Here is a 26752-nt window from a genome sequence, read left to right on the forward strand (position 1 = left end):
TGGTTTGATGGTTAGGAGGAAAAAGACAAAAAATAATGTTCCCACACTATTACAGTTCTCTCTTTCACCCCACAAGCTGGTGAAAATTCTTTGAGTGAAATACTTTTTTTTTGAAAGTTTACTACAAATATGAGAATATTTTTAAGCAAATAAAACTTTTATAACTGGACTTATAAATTTATTGTTTGAAAGTATTCTTAAAAAGTAGAACATGCTCAAATTAAGTTACTGCTAGATTCCACAAACTCTTGAAATTGGTCTTCAATACCAGTTAATATCTGTTTTATATAGCTATGCATAGTAGCCAGAGGTAGCCACTTTTAAAGAACACCAATGACAGTGACTCACCTATAAATTATGCTGGTTTGTTTTGGGTTGGGTTTTTTTGCTACAGAAAACAGCAAACACAACATATACATATTAAACTGCCTATGCCACTCTATTACTCCTTGCCCGTCTTCTGCCTTTCCCGTTTTTAACTGGGTGAGGTGGAAAAAGCAAAAGCAAGAGGGCAGAAAATACAGCTCTTACCTTTAAGCCATAGGAAGTAAAGGTTAAAGACAGATCTATAGTAATATCTCTGACTACAAAAAGATCAGTGCCTGAGGTTTCACCTCATTTTTTTATTGCAATAATGCAGTATGTAAGTCTTCAAAAACAGCTATAAGGCTTACCACCCTGTGATAATTATTTTGGAAACACTATTCTTACAGATGGCAGCAAAACTGAATTTTGCTATAAGAAAGAAAACCCTTCAGCTTTATACTCTTGCTAAACTGCTACTATCATCTCACAGCCAAAAATGTATTAAGAGATCTAGGCAAATTTAGAAAAAAGATGCTGTTTTACCTTGCACTGAACAACATCCCATTGCAGATACACATCAAAAGACAGTCCTGCACATGTTTCAGTTCAGTCACACTGTCATTTACTTCAAATAGAGCAATACAGCATTTATAAAACTTCAGAGCAAGCAGGATTTTCACACTAACTGAAAACTAGTGCTCACAATCTTTAAAAACAAACAAACAAAAAATCCCCCCAAAACCCCAAGCAAAACCCAACCACAGATCACTCCCAAACCTCAAAACAAATCCCCACTCCTAACAGTAGTCTTCTGTTTGACCAGCAAAACCGTCCTACTTGCCTCATGGTCACACAGTAAATAGGCTGAAAGCAGGGACAAACACACAACCAGGAAGCCGGGGAAAAAGGAGAGAGAGAAAACCATACTGTGAAATTTCACTCCAGTGTAAACACAAATATGTTAAGATTTCACATTAAACTGGGAAATTACATCTTAAATAGATTAACATTTTTCATGGAGAATTACACAGTGTTTAGAAAATAAGTGGTTCTGCCTCTGAAACAAGTTAAAATGCAAAACTAGGTTTACCTTCAAAATCAAGAAAGCAAGCTGACTAATCATACCAAGTCAGGTGCCATTTCAAGTACCTGTTTTCTATAATTGGAAAAGGTGGATTTCAGAGCTTTTAAATACATGAAGTAAAACACAGTGGTAACAGCGAGACGTGTAAGACTGGACTGCCGTTGGGTTAAATGTCATTTGGCATTAGAAAGCGATCTAAGTTTTTTAAATTACAGGGAACATGCTAAACATCAGACATTCGTCAAAAATAATTAAGTATTTGTATAAATAAAGTAAAAAAAAAATCACATATTAAGCATAAAATTTAGAAAACACATTCTACTTTTTAAATGTGCCCAGCTCACATTTACTTATTTCTATGAGAAAATTCTAGAAGTACTTTAAAACAGGAAAGGAGAGGCTTTAGTCATTATGCAAGATGAGCATCTTTCCTCTAACAGTCCTCCTATCTTACCTGTATCTTCAATGAATTGCACACATTTTTCAACAAACAGAGGTATTGGTTTCTCAGGTGTAACCAAATCCTGTAGGGGCATCCCAAAGTAATTACTTTCCCAGTTTCTACGGATTGGAGGATTGAATGTCTTAGTTTTCTTTTTCGGCTACAACAAAACAGAGTTATTTAAGTAATATTCAAGCAACACTTCAAACTCATATTTCAATCATTCAGTAAACACAACCAGATCATATATCTATCAGATATTAAAATTCCTCTACGGCAAAGTGAATTAATAAAAATGAAATGTACTTTTAAAATTATAAAGTAGTTAAGTAATAAAGTAATAATACATCACATAAAAAGAACTCATATTCTAAAAGTGTTGATCCTTTTTTTATTACCTTAGGAACAGGATTCCCCAATATATCTGTAACCAAAAGACCATAGGAACAGAAGAAAAGACATCACTTCAAGTTTAGAGTGCTGTGACTTGTTTAGAGTCTTTCAGCACTGCTCACAGGAACCACATCTGAACCATCCCCCTTTAGAAATTGTCAGAATAAAACTCTGGTGTCATATAACCAAAACAAGGTTGGTGTCTTCTGCATATATTTAAAGATACTAAATAATCTTTATATTGCAACTATACAACAAACATGATGATGGAGAATGACTAACAAGCAATCAAGTTTTGAAGCACAGGCACTCATACTAAGCATGAATGCTTTGTTACAGGCATAGGATTTTAGCTAAAAGGAGGTCTGCACACAATCAAATCTAAGATGGTGAGCTTCATATGGAGTTTTCCTGGTTTTATTTATTTTGTTTTCCAACTGAGAAGGATTTTTATCAGTGGAACAGATAAATCAGCCTTGGATGTTTACAAGAATTATACTGTATCAGATACCATAATTCATCTCTGAATACTGATGAAAATATAAATTACATCAAAATGCTACTTAGGCAGCATCCAAGTTCAGATGAGCAACAGCCAAAAGGGTTAAGCTGAAGCCAAACAACATATAAAACTCAGTGAAACATCTCTGTCAAATGTTAAATGAAAGATCATTTTAGATACATATATTAATACAGTAAAGGAAGGAAAAAAAAAGATTTTTTTTCCCCAAGATGTTCAGTACACATCTCCATCATGGCAGAATAAATGAAGCAAGATATACTCAAGACCATATATTTAAGATCAACAAGACAGAAAAAGGCTCTGTGTGTCCCTTGGAAAGTAGTCAGGTAAATGGAATAATAAACTAGGACTCTACAGAAATTTTATGAAAATTACAAATATTACCTGCGTAGAATACCTGGACCTAGTATGAAATATTGGACACAGCTACAAAACTGGAGCAAAGAATGCTCTTTTCTTTTGCCCTGCTTTTAGAAGACAGGTTGCAAGGGACTGCCATATCACATTTGATATTATGCTCACAGAAACACAGAAAGGTTTCTTAGATTAACTCTTTACCTGAAAAGAGTTTAAATCCCCAATTTGGAAAGTGAGAATTTGTCTAAAGAACTTAATGAAGCATTAAGAATAAAAGAATAAAAAGGAGAGAGAAAACCCCAACCCTGAAGTCCTTAGCAAACTGGCCTAAAGGCAGAGTAGAACGTGAAATTACAATTTCACAAGGAAGTTACAAGTTTATCAGCTATTTCTCATTATGTATCACTAGGCATTTTGTAACCCTCCTATCCAATATTTATAAAAATACCTATCTCATTATTTTCCTTTCTTTTGGGGTATGTGAGTGCATAAACTCTCCACTGACAGCATAAATCAAATCCTCCCACAAAGAACACTATCTACACGATCTTTACAAAAAATACTCCTGTAAATTAAAAACAAAACATCAAGTCTTTAAGAAAAAACAACACGCGATTTCTTGATTTTAGACTTCCATACTTTCCTGGAGTTGTTGGAGCTGATTTCTCAAGTGGAGAACTTGTTCTGAACAAAAAGGGGTTCTGTGCAAAAGACCAACTGACTTCAGGGGAAAAAAGATGGGTCTCATTTCTAACAAAAGTAAGTATTAGTGAAAGTTCTTCTTTAATCCTTGTTCCCTACTCTGAGAAACAGCATCTTTTTCTGATCCATCAGACATAGAATGGAACTTATAGATTTGCTAGTCAAGACAATGACTACCATAATTTTTTCTGTGTAAAATTAACTTCTAAAATATCTCTAATGAAACAATAAACAGAAACTGTTAATATTAAATTATTCAGTTAGTTAAACAGCCCCCCAGTAAGGCGAACCATTTCGAAATTCCTAGATTTTGGCAGAGAAATTATGATTTTGCCCCAGGTATTTTTAGTTCAATCATTCTCCACAATACACCTACACCCCACAATGCAGCAGTCATGTAATTCTGCATGCAGCAAGTACTAATCTAGCCACAGCCAAAACCAACTTTGTATGCTTCTCCTACATCATCATAAAAAAGGACTAATAGGCACCAAGGTAAAGAAGACAAGAACCAGCACTTTTGTTACTTATGCCTAGCAAAAAGCGCATTGTTCACATACCACTGTTTTTCATGCTAGTAATTAAAACATAAGCCCAAGACCATAACATTGAAATCCTTAGCTTTCTTACAGATCTGTGAGGCTTTGTAAAATTGATTGCTGCACTTACGTTGAGCTTTCAGCATGGGTTTCACCACTTGCTTCTTGCCAAAGATAACTTCTCTTCATACCCTATCAGAGCTTAATGCCAAACCTCCATCTGATCCTTATATATTTTGGCAGGAAAGCATTTTAACTCTGAGAATTCCAAACTTGCCTTCCATTGCATTTACTTGCAATATTGCTTTATTTTGCAGTACTTCAATCACCAAAATACACGTTGCAGAAGATTAACTAATAAGTAAGTCCTCTTAACATAAGACAAGATAAACACAAAAACATATGCTCTAGCATGGTACAGTACCCAAGTCTTGATTTCAAAACCAGAAATATTATTACAAAGAACATTAACATTAAAAATATGTAAGTAAAGAATACTCAAGCTTAACCATCTTGACTACAGGTACTAGGGAACCAGCCAAGCAGCACTCATCATCTAGAGAGAAACCAGGTTAAAGACTTCAGCCAGCTATGAGTCTTGAGAGCACAATGCACTTAAATACCACCTTTTAAAATCAACTTAGAAAACTAAAAACTGCCAAAATCCTATCAAGCCCCTTCATGGATGGACTGCTTACTTTAGCAAGCCTTCTATACAACAGGCTTTTTTTCCCCTTCATTCCCATCCCATCAGAACTACCATTAATAATTTATTTATTAAAGAAGAAATTCAGCCATTTCTCTACCTCCAAAAGATTTCACTGCTACTTTTGATGCAAAGGAAATGCTCTGCCTGCTTCGTCTGCAGTCAGCCCTAGGGTTGTGGAGGGCAAAGTCAATATTTCCAGGACTAGTAAAATACTTCATAAAACCATGCACTGTGAACAGCACTCACTTTATAGTCTTAATAAAAGTATTTGTAATCTCTAATTCACAGCTAGCTCTTCAGAAACTGTATGAAATATGAATAATGCAGATCACTGTCCCTAACAGGCTCTTCCTTCCCTTCATGCCTTCTACCATTTTTAGAATTCCAGTTTGTTACACTGTTTTAAACCACAAAGGCTCAAGAAGGAATATGGATCTAAATATGCATATTAAGAGTGTTAAATTTGAACAGACAATACCTGAAAATACAGATTCTGATATTTCCTGTACTCATCAGGAGAAAAAAAAAAAATCACTGCACATTTCAGTCTGAAGTAAAGAGTATTTTGGTAAATTAACCACTGAATTTACAGAAGAACAGCTGAATAAAACTGTAAGTTGATCTCCCATTGTTCGCATGTTTACCATAGTCTTAATGAAACTGAGATCAACACACATGGGTTCTATGGCTCCTCACACTATTTCCATGTTTTGAAATTATAATGGCAGCAAGCAAGTCTAAGCATAAAAAAATAGATGACAAACACACTGCTTTGTGTTCTAAAAAGTCAATCATGTGAGAACTCTCAAGATGCTAGTGGATTTTTCTTGCTGAAACACTGAGAAAAGTTTTCAGATTAATTTAAAGCAAAAAGCATCTTACGATCATCTTGGTATAAAGGCAAATGGAAAGAAGCAATTCACAAACTTTTTTGGAAGCAACAAGTGGTGTCTGCAAACAGGGTTACAAGGCAGAATGTTCTAAAATATGTTTCTCAGATTTAATTCAGCAATATAGATGAGAACTGCATTTACAGGAGAAAAAAAAATCAGAGCTTGAATAATCAAACTATTGACTATTGGCCAAAGAACCTAAATAGTGAAACTTTTTCAGATTTCAACAATGGCATGCCAAAGAATTGTCACTAAACAGTTAATTTACTATATTGTTGACAAGATATCTATAGTTAGGATTTGTTTTCGGAAGTACTTAAAAAATTCAAAATAAGGCTCTGCCTTTCCCATTGCAAAAAAATTACTCAGGCTATTTGCTGTTCTTGATATGTTGTGGGGAATAAAAACCTAAACAACTATACTCTCTCTATAAAAAGTGAAAGAAACACAGCCTAAATCAGACACTGAACATATCTCAGTGTTCACAAAGATAAGAGCTCTAAAGTAGGTGGGTAAAGTTTTAATACTCATCAAATCCACCATAAAAACAAATAATAAGGTTATTAATTGTTACTATATGGAATAGTTAGAGATTTCTGCATCAGGCAGGCTTCCTGCTGAAGACGGAATTACTAAATTACTTCAAGGGTCAAAAATAACTCGCTATTATTTCATGGTAATAATAATAAATCATATACAATAATTGACAAGTATTTTTTTAAATATGTATATTGGGCTTGTTTACACAGTGAGAACAATGGAAAGCCAAGGACTACTGTGGTTTGAGCTTCATATTAATGCATAAAATGCATCAGTTGCAGCTTTACGGTTATTGAAGCAGTTCTTCCTAAGATCTTATGATATAGGAGCTAGAGTATTAGGATCTTGCTGCTCCCTCCATTAAGATCCTTTTCCTCTAGGAACCTTCATGCCCCTTCCTGACCTGAATTTTCTGCAGTTTGTGTTGTTTTGTATCTCCAAACTCATTAAACTGAAGACAAAAATAATTTATGACTCAGCTTGCAAGGTTGCTGCTTTTCACGTGTATCAACACCAATAATGTTTACACTAGATCTTAATGTTAAAAATTCTAATTGAGAAAAGCATCTACTTGTAATTCCCACTTCCAGTTTTTGATGAAGACATGGAGATGAATAAGCATACATCTCAGCTGGAGAGAACTAACTTGGCAAGGAAGAAACAGCTGAAGCAAAGCTGCATTGTAACATTTTAGTCTGTGCTTTGAAGGAAACATATAATCAAACACAGAAAGCATGCCCATATAGAGGAGAATTCACTCTGCAGAATGCCATTTTTTTGCTATTTCGTTTAACAGCAGAAAGGACAAGGTGTTTGTTTTCCTAAGAGAAACTTTACGGAAAAAGTTCTGTAGGTGAAGAAAAAAGGCCACTACAGCTTAACAAATATTAGCACACAACATGCACTTCAAATATTGAACAACATACACTTGAAATATTTCAAGTTCCGTGTGTACACACAACTACACATGGTCTAAAAAGTCCAAGCCACTCTGCTTGCTTTCTTCTCCTCCTTCTTACTTGTCTTCATATTTATCCCCACCAGAAAAAGTTCAACGGTCCACTTGTTAACAGCACATGAAAGGTCGTATCATAATTTTTTTAGAACATTTAGACATGCGCTAATAAAATGAAATAGGATAAAGGTGGGTGTATCACAAATTAGACTATACTGATTCAGCCTTTCCCACTTTCTCTTTTCTAGAGGCAAAGATAGCACCACCATCTGTTGGCTTTACCAATCTGGACTTTAGTAAGGCACTTGGTGATGGCATATAGGAAATTACAGTGACAACTGGAGGAGCACAAAAATGATGATATTCAGCAACAAAAAGGACAAAGTTGTAGAGTAATGGAAAAATCCTGCACGGGAATAAGCAACTAGTAAAACTTATGCACTGTAATGTGCCTGTAGCACATGCTGTAATGTACAGGTGCTATACACGTGTGTATGTACAATGAACCACCTGTACTGTGCCAGATGGAGTCATGACCTGGAAATTATCAAGGACAAGAGCAGGCCAAAGGTACCTAAAGTGACAGCAACTGCAGCTAAGCAAAGGTTAGGTGCAATCACACAATTGTGTCTGGTAGTAATTTCTAGTAGGTATCAGCAAACATTAAGATTACATGATGCACTGCTATGACTTTCCGTGCAATACTATGTACAGCTTCAGTCATCCTCATTCAAAAACAGAGGTTCAGAGGAAAATATTCTTTTCTTTCTTTTTTTTAAATCTTCTAAAACTCAGGCCAAGAAGTAGCCATTTTCTCTTCACCAGTTTGGAGGCGAGCAGCCAGAAAAAGAAACATCTCTGGAGAAAGGTAGGTGAAATAAGGAAGGGTGAAAACCAATACACCAATACAAAGGAAATAGAAGCTCTGGATGGGTTTTTCAGAGTAGTAAGAAAAACGGGATAAAAGTTTTCAGAGGAATTATTTCTATGATAATTGAAAGAAGAGCTCAAGGATAATTCTCTTCCAGTTCTGACTACCAGTACACTGAATCAAGATCTAAGAATACTATCACAGTGTTAAGGACAAAAACAATGGGCAAATAATTCAGACCAAAGCACATGTGCTTAATTGATCTGAGCTTTAAATTGTTTTTTCGTAATAAGAAACATCACATGACCTTGCAAGTAACACTACCTGCTTGCCACACATTTGTCATTGCTATTCTTTCCACAGTAAAACATTTTAATTTATGCTTCCAAACAGCAACAAGTAACACAATTCTGAGTATTTACTTCTGCCTTTAATAACGTGTCCACAACAGATTTTTAAAGTTTGATATATACGTGTTAGCCAAACCATAGCAGTTCATTTTCCGACTCTGCTGTTTTGTCAAATCTTGCTTCCTCCTTCCTACTCACCCAACTCTTGCCCTTTTCCCTTCAGTTGTCTTACCTGAACCCTACAATCACTCTACATCCAATCTCTGCCTCCCTATATCTGTCCTAGTGCCCTTAAATTTATGTGATTTTATCCTGAGCTGGGATCTGAAAAGATCAGCCAGAATGAGCATACTTCAGCAGTCATGTCTCTCCTGCGACACCTTACAAGAAACCCACACAAAAACACCACATCTGAAACCAACAAAAATGCAAGGAGTATCAAGAATGTTACATCCTACTTGGGCTTTAAAAAAAAAAAAAAAAGCAATCTTTGAAAAAGACAATTAAACATTCAGACTTTAAAATTCAAGTTTTTCCAAACAAATTCATTTTGTTCATAAGATTTCTGTATTTCAGAATCACTATAATTAAAGCAAGAATAGTGATATGTGTATTCTATTTTCCCTTTACTGAACAATTCAGAAAAAGTAGCAATAAAAGATTTAAGAAATAGTCAGAAAGAAGTACAAAAGTTCCATTTATCTCTTTCACATTCAAGGGGTCAAAATTCTCAAAAAAACCCAGCAAGCAATCTGTATGTAATGGTGCACTAACATCTCTCGCATGGCCCAAATGGTCCTTGTCAAGGACAATATAATTTGAATAATTACAGAGTTTCTGTAGTAAAAGCTAGTTGCTCATCCAAAACAACACAGGAGAACATGCAGAAAAAGTTCCAAAACTTAAAAAACCGTATCTCTTCTGAAGAAAAAAAAAAAATAAATTAACTGTTAAAAAACCCAAACAGATCATTAATGAACTAGAATGACTCACTTGAACACGAACTACTCTCACTTCAACTTCATTCAAGTCAACACAGAGAAGACACTACTTATCAAAAGCACTAAAGATACTTTGAATACTAACAAACATTTGACCTATCAAGTTAAATTTGTTTTCTCAACTACAGTAATTTCCACAATTATTAAAAGTTTTCATTAATTTAACAGTGGCAGCTTTGCTACTTGTGAGTAAAATACAACCCCTCCCCCCAAAAAACCACTCACATAACCACCAAATCACAAACCAAAGCAAAACCAACGAAAACTTAAAACAATTCTACCCTTCAAGAAACTTATCCACTATAAAAATTAAAACAGCCTGAAACTTCCAATTTAGGCTTCTTCTCAACAGGCCAAAACCAAAAGTGGAGGCATTCATAGAGCCATCAGGGGGTTTCCTAACACAATTTCAGGAAGAGAAGAACACACTATAGTAGATCTACTCAGTTTATCTCATAAATATTCAGCTCAGAGTAACTTGATCTCAACTCAACACAGCTGGGACAGCAGCAAGATCATAGAACTACATTTTGATTTCTATGTAGAAAGATTATTTCAAGCAAAAGGTGTCCAGAAGTTGGACTCCACGATCTTTATGGGTTCCTTTCAACTCAGGATATTCACTGATTCCATGAAAAGCATATTAATTACTGTTTTTTCAAAAAAATCTATATTTCTCCAGAAGAGTAACTTCAAAGTATTTTAACCATATGATTTTATACCCACAAGACATCATTATCCACGCTTATGAGTAAGCCTTAAGAAAACTTAGTGGCCTTTAAATCAGTCATGTGTAATTCAAATCACAGCTGCATAGCAGGAAGAATTTTATCTATTAGTTAAATTTAACTATGTCCTACTTTAACAAAACTTATATATACTATTCAAGTACCATCAGATTTAAGCTAAAAAAGTGACATCTTAAAAATGCTGCAAAAGATAAAAAGGTCAGAATATTTTGGGACAAGAAAGAAAATATCTAACCAATCAGGAACACTCCTAATTTAATGTCAAAACTATACCAAACACGACTGCAGGCCTAAAATCAAAATCTGTACTACAAAGAATGTACATCTAGAACCCACAGCACAACACTACCTTGATGACACAACTTTTTAGACAGCCAGTTGAAAAATAAGTAGACTGCAACATTATTATTTCCCCTTTATTTCCTTATTTTGTTCCCTTTATTCTGCTTGTATAGAGAACCGTAAAAGTAATACAACTTTCAACTTGTTTACCTGTTTGCCCACACTAGGAAAATGCAGCAGTCTACTATAGAAAGTTTCCTTTTTATGCACTTGTTCTAGAGTTCCAGGTAGCCAACTAAGAATTAAAACTAAATCACTCCTTTCATTCACCCGCCCTAAACCACATTCCAATAGCAAAAATTGCAAGAACTGAAAGAACCAGTTCTACTCAAGAACTCACAAAGCAGCTTTTTCCTTAAAAAAACCACACCACCTTACTCAAATGGAAGGAAGCCTCCACATGCAAGCAGAGATAAAAATAACTGCCTTTTATTGAAAAGCTGCTAAGTTAAACAAACTATCTAATTCCCTAAGGTTTGCTTGTTCCAAGCAACCTAATAGGAACTTACGACAAAAAAAATCAAATAAATATAGCTTGAAAATTTTAAAGCACCTGTTTCAAAAGAGGATGCAACTCATGCATATTTTGTCTCTTCCCATTCTACAATGCACCAGAAGTTGTAAAAAAAAAATTAAATTAATGAACTTACCTTCTTATCTTCTTTTACTTTGTGGGGTTTCTTTTTCATCTTTTTGTCATCCAATTCCTGATCCGATGTAATAGCAGGATTATCTATGCCACCCTTCCATGTTTCAACAGGTGAAAGAAGTGGGTCTTCTTCACTTCCACGATGTCTTCCTTTTCTTTTAGTTTTAGAGGTGGTAAAAGCCTCATCATCACTCGCATCTGAATGTGTTCTCCTATAATAAGACTTGGCTTTGCTGAAGAGTGTTTTAGACTTGTACTTGTATTTTGAAGGCCTTCTTTCCCCATGACCTTTGGATACTCTATCAGAAAACCCATTTTCTTCCTCACCCTGGGTATTTATAACAATTGAGTTTCGAACTTTAATCATACGATTCTGACTATCCTCTGGAACCGCATAGATATCATCTGCAAAGCCTTTATGTTTGTAAATTGTGTCAATAGGTTCAGCATAGTTGTCAGATTGGTCTGTGTCTTCTGGTGGTGCTGCAGGCACTCGAGAAGGCTGTTTCCTGGGGTTTTTGCCAATACCTGCCTCAATTGTTTTCAGGAGGTTAGGATCCAGTTTTTTCACATTTGTTCTCGGAACAAGTGGTTTCGGTTTTATCGGAGGAGGCACTTTATGGTTGCGTTCATGGTCATGACAATTGACTGGTGTACTGTGAATAGGATACTCATTTCCCTCCAAATCCAGCCGGTACTTTGAACGATCACTAGGTGCTGGAAGTAACCTTACATCATCACCAATTGGACTGTAAGGCGGTGGTCCTTCAGCATCATCCTCTGAATCTGGATAATTATAGTCAAGGGAACCTCCCCTTGGAGATCTTGGAAAAACATCTTCACTTGTATGCGTTGATTCCCTTGTGCTGTCTGACATATAAGAACTTTCAATCATGTTTTTCTTCTCTAATACATCACTGAAGAACAATGTGAAAACCTCAGTTTGACGATGATACTGAGATAATGAATATAAAGCTGTAAACTTAGCAGTAATTTCTGTTGCTATGTGTTCTCCTTCAGTCATGAGTTCCTTGATTGCTTCATTCTCAAAGAAGTCCGCCTGGCTATCAGTAACAGCCACCAATTGGACAGGAATTGTATCCTGAACTTCAGAAAGAAATGCCCGAAGCATTCCCATGGATGCCTTTCGCTTTGCAGAATACACCAGTATATACCCATGAACAAGTTCATCTTTCCTTACACCAATTGAAGAATGATATGATAATATAGTTATCTGTATTCGACGTCTCTTTTCACCTATTATTTTATCAAGCATCAAAGAATTATTCTGGCCAGCCTGAGCAGCGCTACAGGAGTGAGAATCAAGGAATGGGGAAAGAATAAGATCCACACTGAAGGGATCGCCACACATGGCACACATGACAATTCTTAAGTCAGCTTCTGAAAGATCTTTAATGGTGGGAACTGGACTTACAACATCAAAATTGTGTTTAACTGCTTCCAGTACTCCCCTCAGAGCTTGTTTTATTTGGGCCTCATTAAATTTGCGTGGGTATGTACCCGCAGGCACATCTACAAAAGGACACTGTAACTTGTTAGCCAATTGCTGTCCCTGATGTCTCAGAATAGGCAGATTCTTGCTAACACTGTCCCTCTGGTTAGCCAATATTAATGTGAATGAAAGATTAGCCATATACTTGTCTCTCCTTATCTGAGATGCCTCAGCCCTTATTTTTGCAATGCACTCCCCAATAAAAGTCAGTGATTCAATAGAGTTAAACACGCAGAAACAACCATGCGGTTTGAAGGCTGAGGTCCACAACTGAGTCAGCAAGTAGGGGGACTTGGCATCAACTGGCCTAAGATCTAGTTCATATATTTTTCCATCTAATGCATATTCATCATCAGTGGACTGAGTCCGAATTTCATTTGCCAATTCTTGTGCGAGGCCATCTTTGCCCAAAATAAAAAGATTGATTTTATCAATGTTGGCACTATCATGGTATAAATTTGAGCGTCCATGGTCTAGTTGCAGAAGACTGTTGGCAAGCAACTCCTCTACTTTTATGTCCATGCAGTTTTGGCCACTGAGACAAGTTTCTTTAGTTGGGTGATAAACAAATCCTATGTGTTTGAGCAGAAGAGACTCTCTATCAGGTGCAAGTTTCTGTAAAGCTTTGTATCTAGGTTCTTCACTCAGAACTGCATGAATTTCACTCATTTTATCCGTACTCGGTGTTGCATTAAGATCCAGATCATAAAATAGCTCTGAATGTTCAAAAAGCATTTCCTGAAACTCCTCTTTGGCTTTTTCAACAATCTCCCTCTGATGCCTACCATACACTTCCTTACTATCTGCATCAGTGATGTACTTGAATGCTTCATCCTCCACCACAAAACATATAACTTCTTCCCAAGGCTGTCCGGGTGAAATGAATTGGATTTTCTCAAGAGTTTTTTTGAATTTCTCTTTCATTTCAACCCTCCTTTTTTCGGATATAAGATGCTGCACATGGTTTTGATAAACTTTTTCTGCCTCTAGGGTAGTAAGAAGGTCAAATGGAATCCTTCTGTCATTCACTTTATCTATGTGGTCAGTTTCATCCCAGGGTGTTTTTTCAAGCACTACAAAACAGGACTGGAAGTCAGGCCTTTTCTCCAATACCTTCAAGGCTTCTGACCAGCTCAGAAGTTCAATCTCATCAAGATTTGATAGAAGTGTATTAAGAGCTCTTGGCAATGCATTAATATATTCTTCTTTTCTCTTTCTAATATGTTCCTGTTTAAGTTGCTCTATGTGTTTTGAAAATGTATTTTTGGCCTTTTTTGTTCCTTCCAAATTTATGTACTCTTCATAATCAGGGTGGTTTTTCAGTTTGTTACTAACAGTTTTCCAAGTTGCATGATAGTCTCTCACAGTTTGGACAAGTTTTTCAAACTTATCTGTTGCCGTAACAACTAACTGTCTTTGAGTTTTATAGGCATCCAGATAGGGGATTATTTTAGGTTTACCACGAGTTTTATCCATCATTTGTACCAGTGCAGTAAAACATGTTTCAACATTGACATTGAATCTTGCCGATGTTTCCACGACCACAAGATTCTTCTTATTTGAAGCAAAGGCCTGAACCTCTCGCAGATAATGATCCACACATTCATCACATTTTGTTGCCGCTATTATTATGGGTTTTTTAGATTTTGAGAGCTGGATATAAAGATTATTCACGAATTTAAGTTGATCATCAAACTTCCTATTGCATCCTTGGCTTACATCAATGCACAATAAAAACCCATCTATGTTTAATTTCCCTTCAGGCATTTGTTTTTGCTCAAAGTCTTGCTCCAAGCCTAGCTGATCTGTGCAAATGTACATTAGTTTTTCTGCGGACTGCAGTTTGGAGGCAGCTGCACGCTTTATGTACGGTTGTAAATTCGTACTCCGATGAGGCAGGAAAGTCTGATCATCAATGAACTCAGTCTGCTCAATTACATGAATTCTGCATTCAATTCCATCCTCACCACTTTGTGTTACGTCACCCCAGTACAAAAAGTGATCATTGTTAACAACTCTTCCTCCAAAGTCAATTGTGCTAAGCACAGAGGTATGCTCAGGATAATATTCATCTGCTTTTGAACGAACGAATCTATTGCACAAACATGACTTTCCGACTCCACAATTACCTTTATCCTTTTCAGTTCCAGACAGTCCAACAACACTAACAGCATAAGATGGGGGGCGTGGCTCTTTGTTTTTTGCCATCATAACTTTCCTCTCATCCTTTTGCAATTATCAAGGTAACTGTATGTGGTTTTCATTCTGGAAAAGGTTCCTACAGATTTGTATATCCAGGGTTCCAGAAACTGCCTTCAGTCGTTCCTGCTTCAGCTTGTGATTAAGAGAACCTCAGATAACCTGGACAAGGAGCATCATCTTCCTAAAAAATACAGAGAAAAAAAAAAATCAAGATTGCAGGTATTTATTTATAATATTCATGAGTGAAAAGAGATTTAAAGAACCACTTTTGCTCGACCACCCTGATTTTCTGTGTATATGAAAATTCTACAACTACTGTGAATGAGATCATAAATTTATAATTCAGTGATGCTAATGCTATTTATATTACAAATTTTAAAATAAACAGATTGTAGGCACAGTTTAGTAGTAGTTTGTCAGCAGTTTTATTAGCTGATCAGCATACTTCTAAAAATAAAGAAAACCCACACCCAAACCCCCAAATTACTGTTCTCCTCCTCAGTTTATGAATACTGGGCACTGAAAAACACTAAACCCAACCCAATATTCATGCACTTCTATTCACACACACATTTTCACTAGATATGATGCTCATCTGCATGAATAACATTACTTTTATGCACACTTGTAGATCTGAGCTTTGGTTGCAGTAAAGAAAATTTCAAAACAAGTAGCTGTAAAAGCAGGCAGCTGACCACATGCCTCAGCTGCTACCTATCTGCAGAAGTAGACTACTTGATTCATATACTAACAGCAAACTGCCTTTAAGGAAATGTTTCAAACCAGCATTCTACAGAAAAACATAAACATCATACAAACACTAAGAGTAGGACTTATGTACAGATTTTAAGACTACAATGTTGTTTCATTCCTTCTGTCTCTATGAAAAAACTTTTATTACTGGGAAGCAAAACTATTTTATCTACATTCAGAGTTTCACAGAATTACTACAAGGTTCCAGCGGCTTTATTGAAGCTGTCATCAAGTTTAACAATTACCACTAATTCTCAGTTATTCATCAGAAGACTTTGCTTGCATGCATACTGCAAACAGAAATGCACTTGCTGGTTTTGACTCAATTACATTATGAGGAAGACAGAAAAAATTGAATAACCAAATGACTGGCCCCAGCATATTGTGACGAGTGGCATGAGATCTGCTTGGGGGCCAGTAACCAGCAGTGCACTCCACAGGCCAGTACTGGGTCCAATACTGTTCAATAACTTCATTAATAGCTTGGATGATGTGGGAGAATGTATTCTCAGCAAGTTTGCTGATGACGAAACTAGGAGGAGCAAATGATACAGTCCTGCACGCACGGAGGAATAGCCACAGGGAGCAGTATATGCTGGAGCCAGCTGCCTGAGGAACAGCTGCCCAGAGGGGGACCTGGGGATCCCAGTGAACATGAACACCACCCAGCAGCATGCACCTGTGGCAAACAAGGCTCACTACCCTGGGCAGCACTAGACAAAGTACTGCCAGCAGGCCAAGGCAGCTGAACCTTCTCCCCTTTGCAGCACTGGTTAGGCCACACCTGATACACTGCGTCCACTTCCACAGTACAGGAGAGATACTGAACTACTGGAGAATTCTGCAAGCGGTTAAAGCACCATAGCATCTCTCATTTAAGGAAAGGCTAGGAAAACTATGACTGTTCAAACCGGCAAAGAGAAGACTCAGGGAAGATCTCATCAACGTGTACAAATTTTTGGAGGAAAGGTGCAAAGAAAGCAGAGCCAGGCTCTTTTCAGCGGTGCCCAGGGACAGCACAGGAGGCAACGGGCACAAACTAAAATACAGAATATGCCATCTGAAGATCAGAAAACACTTTTTTTTATTGTGAGGGTGACTGAGCATTGGCCTGGTTTGCCCAGCAAGCTTGTAAAGGCTCCTGCACTAAAGGTATTCAAAAGACACCTGGACACAGACCTGGGCAACCTGCCCTAGGTGACGCTGCTCGAGCCGGGGGAGTGGACAAGCTGACATTCAGAGGTCTCTTCCAACCTACACTTTTCTATCCTCTGAGAAAACATTTTGATAAAAATACTTCTCCTTTTCTTGGTAAACAGACAACTATTACATGGCACTATAAATGAAAGGTAGATAGAATTCTACTCAACATACTTGCTTTCACATTTGTAGAGTACAAAGTAACCACACAAATGTACTCAAGCAAATCTATAAATAGCCCCAATAAGAATAAAAGTATAACACGCATCAATACTAAAGTTTTAGTGTTACATACCTCATCCTTCTTAGCAGCTATTAACTAACCAAATATAAAATACAAACTACATACATACAACCAACCGTTAGTTATAGAAATCATAGAAAAGCAAAGTACTTTTTTTAAGAAGAAAGTATCAACTTCATTACAAAATTAAGAAGAACACCTATTTTTATACTCAAGAGCTCTCATATTGCAAAACTGAAACTTTTATGCCAGTTTTAGAATTCCTTTTCAGTTAAATTAGATTACTCAAAGACTCATTCAGAAAGACAACTTGTATTTTAGATTTTGCTTTTCACTGTTTCCACTGTGTTTATTATATTCTTAAAACACAGAATTTGGACCTAACAGAAAATGGCTCCAGGAATAAAAATACTTAGCAATAATAACATCCTTTACAAGCTGTATTTATATTACTACAAATAAACCCAGTGTCTTCTTTCTAAAGCAAAGCTTATCATAGTAGCATCATTCAAACTGTTAGAATGAGAAATTTAGTCAGCACTTTCACTATAAAATGTTTTCTGTTCGCCACAGCACAATACAGATTTCATGTCGACTAAACTAGAACACAAAAATCTTCATCCACAGGATGACTTCATTTCATCAGGAAGACACTGTCATTTTGCAATTAGTTTATAAGAAACAATCAATACTTTCAGATATTCTACATCCACAGTAGCAAAGGTTCTCCTCCATCTACAAAATGTTTTGTTCAATCAATACATTTTTAAGCGAGTAAGTACAAAGAGTAAGGCGAAAGGGGACACTGACAAAGGGAGAACAAACACATCAGTCTCTCATTAAAGTTCTGACATGAAAGATTTTAACCATAGTAGAAGCTGAATCACTAAAGCTATTTAAAACCAGTGTGGGTTTGTTGTTTTTTTTTTAAATACACTTCCTACTTCGCACTGTACAAAAATCACAGAACAAAATCTATGTTAATTAAGTAATAAAACTGGTAAAAATCTGACATTATAATGGCCTCACATTTAATACGTAATCATCACTGAATTGTTCTCCACATGGAAATTTTCCATTTCACTATACCGCTAATGTAAATTTACTTTATCATTTTGTACTGGTTTAAATCGTGCATTGTGGAAATTCATTGTAAGTTAGTTCCATTATCTTAGTTCAATCTGCCTGATTCAATTACAACAAATTATAAATTACAACAAATTATAAATTACAATTACAACAAATTGTAAACACATTCATCTAACCCTACCCCCAACCTTTGTTACAGATTCAAAGGAGGGGTTGTTTGATTTCCCCAACTAATTTCTATCTTAGGATTGAGAATAATACAAAGTGTCTGACATCACTGCAGGAAGAATCTCTGATCATCTACATATGCACTGTAGGACCTTGTCTCTACAGATTTCTTTTAGATTTTAAATCTTTTATATTTCCAAGTGTAGTTATAAAGAAAATAAGATCGCAGCTTGTACTTATTTACCCACCTTCACCCTTAAATACATTATAGAGGCCTAAAGCCCAAACTTACCCTTAGGAAAAAGAGGTGCAAAGCAACATGACTATCCTGCTGTGATCTTCCTGCAGTAATGTCACACATTTAAACAGTGCCCTTCAGTAAGTCCTTCCCTGAGGGATCTGAAAACAAAAAATAAGAACCATTAAAAGCTTCAAGTTTAGGAAGGAAGAAGCAGCAATCAGAGAAGGTACAACATTTCACCTATGCATGAGAATTGTTTTCCATATTTTAAACCCATAAACAAAACTCAAGTTGGTCTTTGTCTAAATTTGGAGGGTTTAAATCCTGTAAGCATGCCTATTAATATTTGAGAGAGGGCAAATTCTTATATGATTGTGATTTGAATTTCAACTTGATACTTCAACAGTACCTAGGTTGCAGAAGCCTGTTCTGAAAAAGTATTAATGTCATTTCTCAAATAACAGATAAAATGTGAGCTATAAAAAACATTAATCACTTGTAGAACAATCTGGAATTCTAAAGTATTTAGAACATAGCTTTGCAAGACGAAGTTGGTATAGTCATAAGTACAAAATATATGAAACAAAAGTATGTCTATATATATATTCTATTAATAGGAAAAAGGCACATTCTACCTCAAAACCCTTTCACCGGTAGTACACCGCTTCTATATTAAAAGGACTCACAAACTAACAAATTAGAAAATGAAAGTATATTTATATTTGAAGACTTTGATTTCTCAACTAGGGTACAAATTATTAATATAACCCTTCTAAGTGCTGATCTCATTGCAGGGATGCTACTATAAAGTAATCAAAACCAGAACTCTCTTCCATTGTTCTTTCCTTTGCACTCACACAAAACACAGACTTTGCCAGGCCAGTGATCCACACATTATGATGCAGAACAGGAAAGGAACCTGAGGCACTTGCACTGGAATATTGTGTAAGCCATTTTTAACTAAGGAAAGGTATCACTGTTAAGCATGATGCAGCACCATGCTGGAAATGTGTTAAACACTACATCAAAACAAGAGCATTTTCTTGTTTTGCCATTTACAATTATATTCTTAATAATTTCACTTTTCTTAGGGAATAATATTCACTTTGCTCTAGTAAATTTTCTTTTGGACAAAAAAGGTTTGGTAATACTGATAAACAATATACCAATACCACAACAGTAACTAATCTTGTGGTACCAAACAACACCAAAATCCATAGGCAGCAGTCTATCAGTCCTGCATTAAGCCTGGCTGAGCTTCAGTGCTAAATTCTATCCGTTGATAGAGAAGATAGGCGGTAAGTCCTGCTCCCTGCCTTTACCTCCAAGCTGTGGCACTCCTCTACATCAGCGGCTAGCTGAACAGAGCACACACTTGCTCATGAGGAAAAAAAGACAATGGGACTCTGAAGAACGCAAGAGTATGTGGAAGAGCAGACAGAGAGAGAAATGTGTCTCCGCCGGCAAGAATGCATCTGAGCCTTGAGGGACACTGCCACAAGAGAAAGCTCAAAGACAGGCCCCCACAACATCAGTCAGAAACATTAAGAGGCCACAGAAAGCCCTATTTACAAATACATGTTTCCCAAAGTCTTCCAAGTTAAATTCTAAACACTAGAATAGAATGCCATATTATTAGCAAGTAATAAATACTTGAAGAGTTAATCATCTATCATTATTAAGTAATTGTGGGTGCACAGGAACTTGTAGATGAGTCCACAATCAAGAAAATCACTTACAGATAAATACCCTTGAGTATTTCTCAATATCCTCCAAAATTGTTTTCTGAACCTGAAACTGTTTTAGACCTAACATTGCTGAAGCAAAAATGTTGTCTGAAAGAGTTCCCAGATTTGCTTATGACCATCAACTATTTAAGCAGTTGCCAACAGGGAAAAATAAAGTGTTTTCCCCCAGTCCTTTACTCACTCTGTAGTGTTGTCTAGACACAACAGCTTATGGATTAGTATTTTCTGGGGTTAGTTTCAACCAGCATAGTCTTGCAAGTGTGTTTGGAAATTACCTGGCCAAGCAAAGAGAAGCGTATGTGAATAAAAGGCCCATCACAGCTTAGGCTGCTTTGCAAGGTATAGGAATATACCAACAGAAAGTTACTGTAACCTCTACAGCAAATCACCAAGGAGGATGAGTCTGAAAGTGTTGCACACTCAAAATACATGGACTCCAAGAAAGTTACAGCTCCGGATTCAAGTAACTACTGACACCAAGTTTTTATACCAAGTCATTCCTCACTTCATACTTTTTAAGAACTAAAACTTGGCATAGGAAAACATTTACTACAGTAACCAACATCTGAGATCTAGCAGCACAACAGTAACTACAGGCCTACCTAGACAAGTAAGAATTCAACTGTTTTCCCTTCTAACAACCAGTTAAAAAAAAAAAAAGTTGATGTACCTTAACGTAATGTTGCCGTTTCTCATTCAGTATTTAACAAGAGTGATTTTTTTCATTCAACCAAGCCTAAGAAATCTTCTCCTTAAGTGAAAATCTTTTTGTAGAAATGAAACCAGAGTATACCAACGCAACCTTATCAAAAATTTCATATCACTTAAGTCTGTTAGGGTCCTAACACTTAACGTGTCCAGTCCACTTTTCAAACACACCAACATTCTTGCCTTCACAAGCGCTGATAGCCTTAATTAACCATACTTGAAATCTTATTTTTAAATAATGGTAAATACAACAATTACCCAAGTGTCAGTCAACATGAGAAAAAACTTTATTAAGATTGCTTATCAGAAAGCAAGCTCAAGCAAGCAACAGCAAGACAGTAAGGGACAACAGTGATCCTCTGGCTGAAAAGAAATTCAGTTGAAGTGGTATGCTGATTAATCATGCTAGGGAAATGAAGGATGAGAATGGATGACTCCAACTGCTGTTCATTTCAGATCTGGTTAGTATGATGACAGCCAACTATAATCCCTAAAGGAGTTCTGTAGCCTAGATAATTCTCTCCATACAAAAGCAAAGTAATCGATGTACTATTAAAAAAAAAAAAAAATAAAAAGGATAAACCCCAACTGCCCAACTTCATATTATAAAGCAATGAAAAACTGTTTAAAACAGAAGCTCAAAGCTCATAGTTCCTATTAAGCTCAATAAATGTCTTCTATTAATAATAATACACTGAAGACTGCCTGTGTATTACCCAAAATTATATCACAGCCAAAATATTATTTCTGAATTCAATATATCATTCTTGAGGTGGAATCTAGCAGTCCCAGGGCATCTATTATCATTATTGCTCTCCACAAAAAAAAAAAAAAAAAAAAAAAAAAAAAAAAAAAAAAAAAAAAAAAAAAATCAACCTATATAACTTAAATAAAGGCAAAATAAAAAGGTAAACTGCAAAGGTTTAAATCAAGCAGTATTCTGAACTTAGGCCTCTCAAGTTACTTCTCTTCAGACTTTTGAATACCTGAAAGCATTAAATATAGTTTCAAAGCCTGTATTTTAACAGGGAAGGAAAGTGCAAGTTTACAGAAGTAATAAATTCTTAATTCTTTTTGCATAGGATAAGCTCCAACCAAAACCAAGCAGAGTGCTCAGAGAAGTTTCTCAGGACAAGTCTCCCAAGCAGGCTTATTTATGGAAAACACAAAACCAATGGAGAAATTTTACAAAGGGGATTCAGAAAAAAAAAACTTATAGACACAAGAAAAGGAAGCAGACAAAGGAGGAATCAAAGTAAAGACAGAAAAGGGCTAAAATGCATTTCCTGCAAGAAAAAAGTAAAATTTACATCCTGGTATGGACAACTACAACTAACGTCACTTATCCACAGATCTGGACCATTTCATATTATTTTGCTTTATGAGCAACTGCAGTATAGGATCCAGGACTCAACACCATAAAGCTTAGTTTGTTGTTTGACCTTGTACAAGCTATATGTGTCATTTCTACCTGTGTAAAACAATACTGGTTATCCCCTTCTCGAAATTATGAAATGAGAACGGGAAATGGCACATATAAGCAGCAAATAATATTCTGCATAAAAATTGGCCAACTTAAATAAATAAATGCCAAAATGCAACTATATACACTTTTCCAAAAATTACGCATGCAGGTATTGGTTTTGTTTTTTTTAAATGCAAACATTCTTCTGTCACGTCTGAACGTCAACTGACGCAGAACTGCAAAAATGCGTGGGAATTTTAACTCAAAGCCAAAGAAACAACTCTTATTTACACAAAATGTAACGCGCAGAACTAGCCACAGATTAATTGTTTTCCAACAGATGTAACTAGAAAAACACAGTCAACATGCAAATTCAAAATAACTTCACAATTGTTTCAGATTTTCTTGCGAGGAATTACGAACTCGCTTTTCTTCAGATATTTCACCAAATCTGTAAATACAAGGAAGTGATGAGACGGTTCAAACAATAACCTGTAAAATGCAATACTCTTCCAGCTCACTTACACTGACCTTTAGGCTAAAAATTCCCAGAGTAAAAAAGAAAGAAAGAACGGACCAACCAAAGAGCGATTAAAGAGTGATTAAGTATTTTGTGTGCCCATTAGGAGAGCCGTAACACAGATGCAGGGGAGGAAAAAGCCCCGGGAGCGCTAATCCGGAACTGCCATGGTGACCGGGACCCCCTGAACCGCGCCGCGCTCCCTGCGGGGCCGTGAGGGCGGGGGCCGCGGGCCCGGCGCGGACAAAGCCCCCTGGCGGCAGGAGCCTCCCGGCCGCGGGACGCAGGCCCCTCTGGAGAGCATTCCTGCCTTATCACCGAGCAGGAATGCACCACGGGCTGCCTCGCACGGCTACGTCACGGCCACAAACCGGGCTGTTTTCAGTTCGCCCCACCAAGTTCGCCAGGAGAACTTCGCGATGGGTGTTGGGCTTGCAAAGCGCCACTCTCCCGGAGAAGGTCACGGCGTGTCACCCCCAGAATCTGCACAGAACCCTAAGGACACACCGCGAAGCAGTCTACTAACCGGAGTGATGAGGAGCGCTTTGTGAAGTTTTATGCCAAATATTCCTGAAAGATGCCAGAACATGGGATTTGTCTTGTGTCAAGAAAGTACTTTTGGAAGCCTTAAGATAGAGTCAGCATCCTTTTAATATCTTTATTTAACATAATGGAATTATTCTTGAACTATCTACTCAACTAACAAGTCCCAACAGGGAAACTTACGCAGAACAATCTATTATTGTCAGTGCTTTTCTTTTCTACAAAGTCTGCACACGGAAAAAAACACCTACAGCTTTAGGAAAGCGCATAGTTGAGAAACATGTGGATCATTTAGTTCTGTTAGTGCTAAATATAGCATTTTAAAACAATTTAGTCTGAGTCTAAAGTATTTAATTGGATTATGTTACACATGCAACACCTTAGCTAAAATAAAGTCCAATACCAGGGAGCGGTAGGCATTTGGTTGCAATTATTTACAATTTTACAACAATGGCATACCTTTTAGATAGGGATACTTTAGGGGGGAAAAAATGCTACTTCACCTCAGTACATCCTACCTTACAAGCAACTTATATTAAAACAACTTAGTGATAATGTAACAAATGGTTAAACAATTTCCCATACTTCAAATACTACGGACTTTAAAAAAACCCCTTACATGTGCATCATACTTTCTGAGCTCTATTAACACTGAGTTTTAGTAGAGTACTATAAATAAAATTTTAAGAATTTTAGCACTTCTTAAAAATAATTTTCTAAGCAGCACAAAAATGAAAGTAAATCCTTACAAAAATGCACCTAAATGAATATTTGTAATACTCTTACTTTAGATATGTACTATAAATAAGTATGGGTTTTATCAGAAGGCTGTCAACTCTGGTCACTGATGTCACTGCTGAAAACAACTGTCATGCGGAGGACTCTTCACAAGGTAAGACAGCACCACTGACAAAAAAGACACCTATTAACTCTTATTCTTTAGGAAATAAGTATACAAGCACCAGTGCTGCAACTGGCTTCAACGCACAGGTTTAAAATGGACGTCCAATTGACCAGCTAATGCTGTTCTCTCTACTGCTTTTACTCTGCAGTGTAGAGTTTTCAAATCTCTGTCAAGGATCTTTATTAAGAAAAAAAAAAAAAAATCCTCCAGTTTATCTGCATGACACTAAACTACAGAATACACACATACCCCCACAGGCCTATTTTGGTCTAGATTAAAAACGTTCCCCTCCTACTTATTAAGGAAATATTCCACGGTGATACCAAAAGCAATACTGGAGAGAGCAAAAGAGGGGGGTAACAGAGGGGTGGGGTGTTATTATGGGGAGAAGGTGACAAGTATGTCTTCCTTCTATAACTATATAGTCCTGCTTCTTTTTTTAATTAAAGCAGTGTTTCATACTCCTTATGTCTTATAGCTACAACACCATGGCTTTAAATCTGTATGTCTCTGGTGATTCCCTTGGGTGGAGAGAGTCTAAAGGTTATGCTGGTTGAAGGTATTCAAAACGCTTGAAAGCTGCAACACTGCAACTGGCTACCCTATTCCAAAGCCTTAAAATCCACCTGGTGGAAAAACAGAAATGCACACACATCATTAGGAGAGTGAAGTTTTCTGAAATTTAATATCGAGCAATATTTGAAGGTGAAAGGAAGGAGGAGGGGAATGGACAACTGTTCAAATTTAGTAGAGGAAGAAAAGAACAGAGAAGGCGTGAATGAGTATTAGGGGGTAATGAAGAGGAAAATAAGTACAGAGAAAGGAGGAAAGGGGGGAAAGACAGCGGGAATGGAAGAAGGGAGGAAGCTAAAGGAGTAAGCAGAAGAAGGGAATGAGGAAGGAAGAAGAGAGGAGCAGGGAAGCTCCCCTTCCTGCCTTCCTCCCTCTCTGGAGAGCCGTGACCAGCTGGCAGCCTCGTTCAGCAGGCTCAGACCCTCCCATTGCTCAGGCCTTCATCACCTGTCTGGGACCAGGCGCTCCGCTCCCTGCCCTTCCCGCCTGCCCTCCGCGGCGCGGCGGGGCCGAGGGGGCCGGGCGGGGGGCGCGGGGCCGGTGCCCGCTCCCCACGCGGCCCCAACCCTCCGAACTGGTTACAGCCAGCGGCCGCCGCGCCGGCTCGCCGGGCTGCAGCCGCCTCCTCCCCCCGCTCCCCTTCCGCCCGCCGGGCCGGCCGCCCCGCTCCAGGCCGGGCCGGCTCCCACGGGACCGCATTCCTCCCCTCACCTCGCGCCGTCGGGATCCGGCTCCTGGGCGGCTGCGGGAGCGGCAGCATTCCCGGGACGTTCTCTCCACGCCGGCGCCCCCGGCGGCTTCTCCTCCCCGCGGGGCTCTCTCCGCTCCCCGGCCCGCAGCTCCCGAGCGCTCCCGGCCGCCGCAGCCCCGTCCCGCCTCTCCGCTCTCTCCCCGGCGCTCAGTAATGGCGGCCGCCGAGCCTCCCCGGCTCTCGCTTCGCTGACGGAGTCTCTCTCTCCCCCTAACTTTACCTCAGCAGCTTCCCTCCCCTCCCCCCTCCCTCCCGCCGCCGCGGCTCAGCGCGCGCCCGCCCGGACAGCTGCGCGTGCGCGGGAAAGAGCCTCTTCCTGCTACCGCTGGATTCCCTGGGAAGCCTGGGAGAGCGCGCGCGGCCGGCACCCAGCTGCGCGCGCACGCGCACCGCCCCGCCTCCCCCTCCCCCCCCCCCCGGCCCGTGCGGGGGCGCGCGAGGCGCGCACCCGCTCGTGCCCCGGTGGCCGCGCGGGTAGCGCGGGGAGCCGCGAGTCTCGGGGCCGGGGGTTCGAGTCCCGCCTCGGGCAGCGGCGCAGGCCGGGACGGCGCCCCGGCGTGAGAGTGGCCCCGAGGTGTGCGAGCGGCCGTGGGCTCGATCCCGGGCCACCGGCCCTGCCGGGTGTTGGCCAGCCTAGGCTGGGGCCTAGCCTAAGCGTACGTCGTACATCGTAGCAGCGATGCCTCCGAGGGAGGAAATTGGCGGTTGGCTGGGATGGAATTAAA

General features: G+C 38.3%; 1 protein-coding gene across 2 annotated transcripts in view; it reads right to left on the reverse strand.

The window, feature by feature from the left end:
- The window catches only part of ARHGAP5 (Rho GTPase activating protein 5), a 46755-nt gene extending 20600 nt beyond the window's left edge, over nucleotides 1-26155 (reverse strand). Inside the window, exons 1-4 of one of the 2 annotated variants that reach the window (XM_040066651.2) lie at nucleotides 25988-26155; nucleotides 18867-18973; nucleotides 11407-15301; nucleotides 1845-1992 (exon numbers count right to left, since the gene is read on the reverse strand). In XM_040066651.2, coding sequence (XP_039922585.1) covers nucleotides 1845-1992; nucleotides 11407-15129 — 3871 coding nt within the window. In that variant the 5' untranslated portion in view covers nucleotides 15130-15301; nucleotides 18867-18973; nucleotides 25988-26155. The remainder of the gene's footprint in view (nucleotides 1-1844; nucleotides 1993-11406; nucleotides 15302-18866; nucleotides 18974-25987) is intronic. The other variant, XM_040066652.2, reaches the window with a different exon arrangement.
- Between the last annotated feature and the right edge of the window lie 597 nt (nucleotides 26156-26752).

This window comes from Hirundo rustica, chromosome 6, assembly GCF_015227805.2.
Source record: "Hirundo rustica isolate bHirRus1 chromosome 6, bHirRus1.pri.v3, whole genome shotgun sequence".
Taxonomy (NCBI): Eukaryota; Metazoa; Chordata; class Aves; order Passeriformes; family Hirundinidae; genus Hirundo; species Hirundo rustica.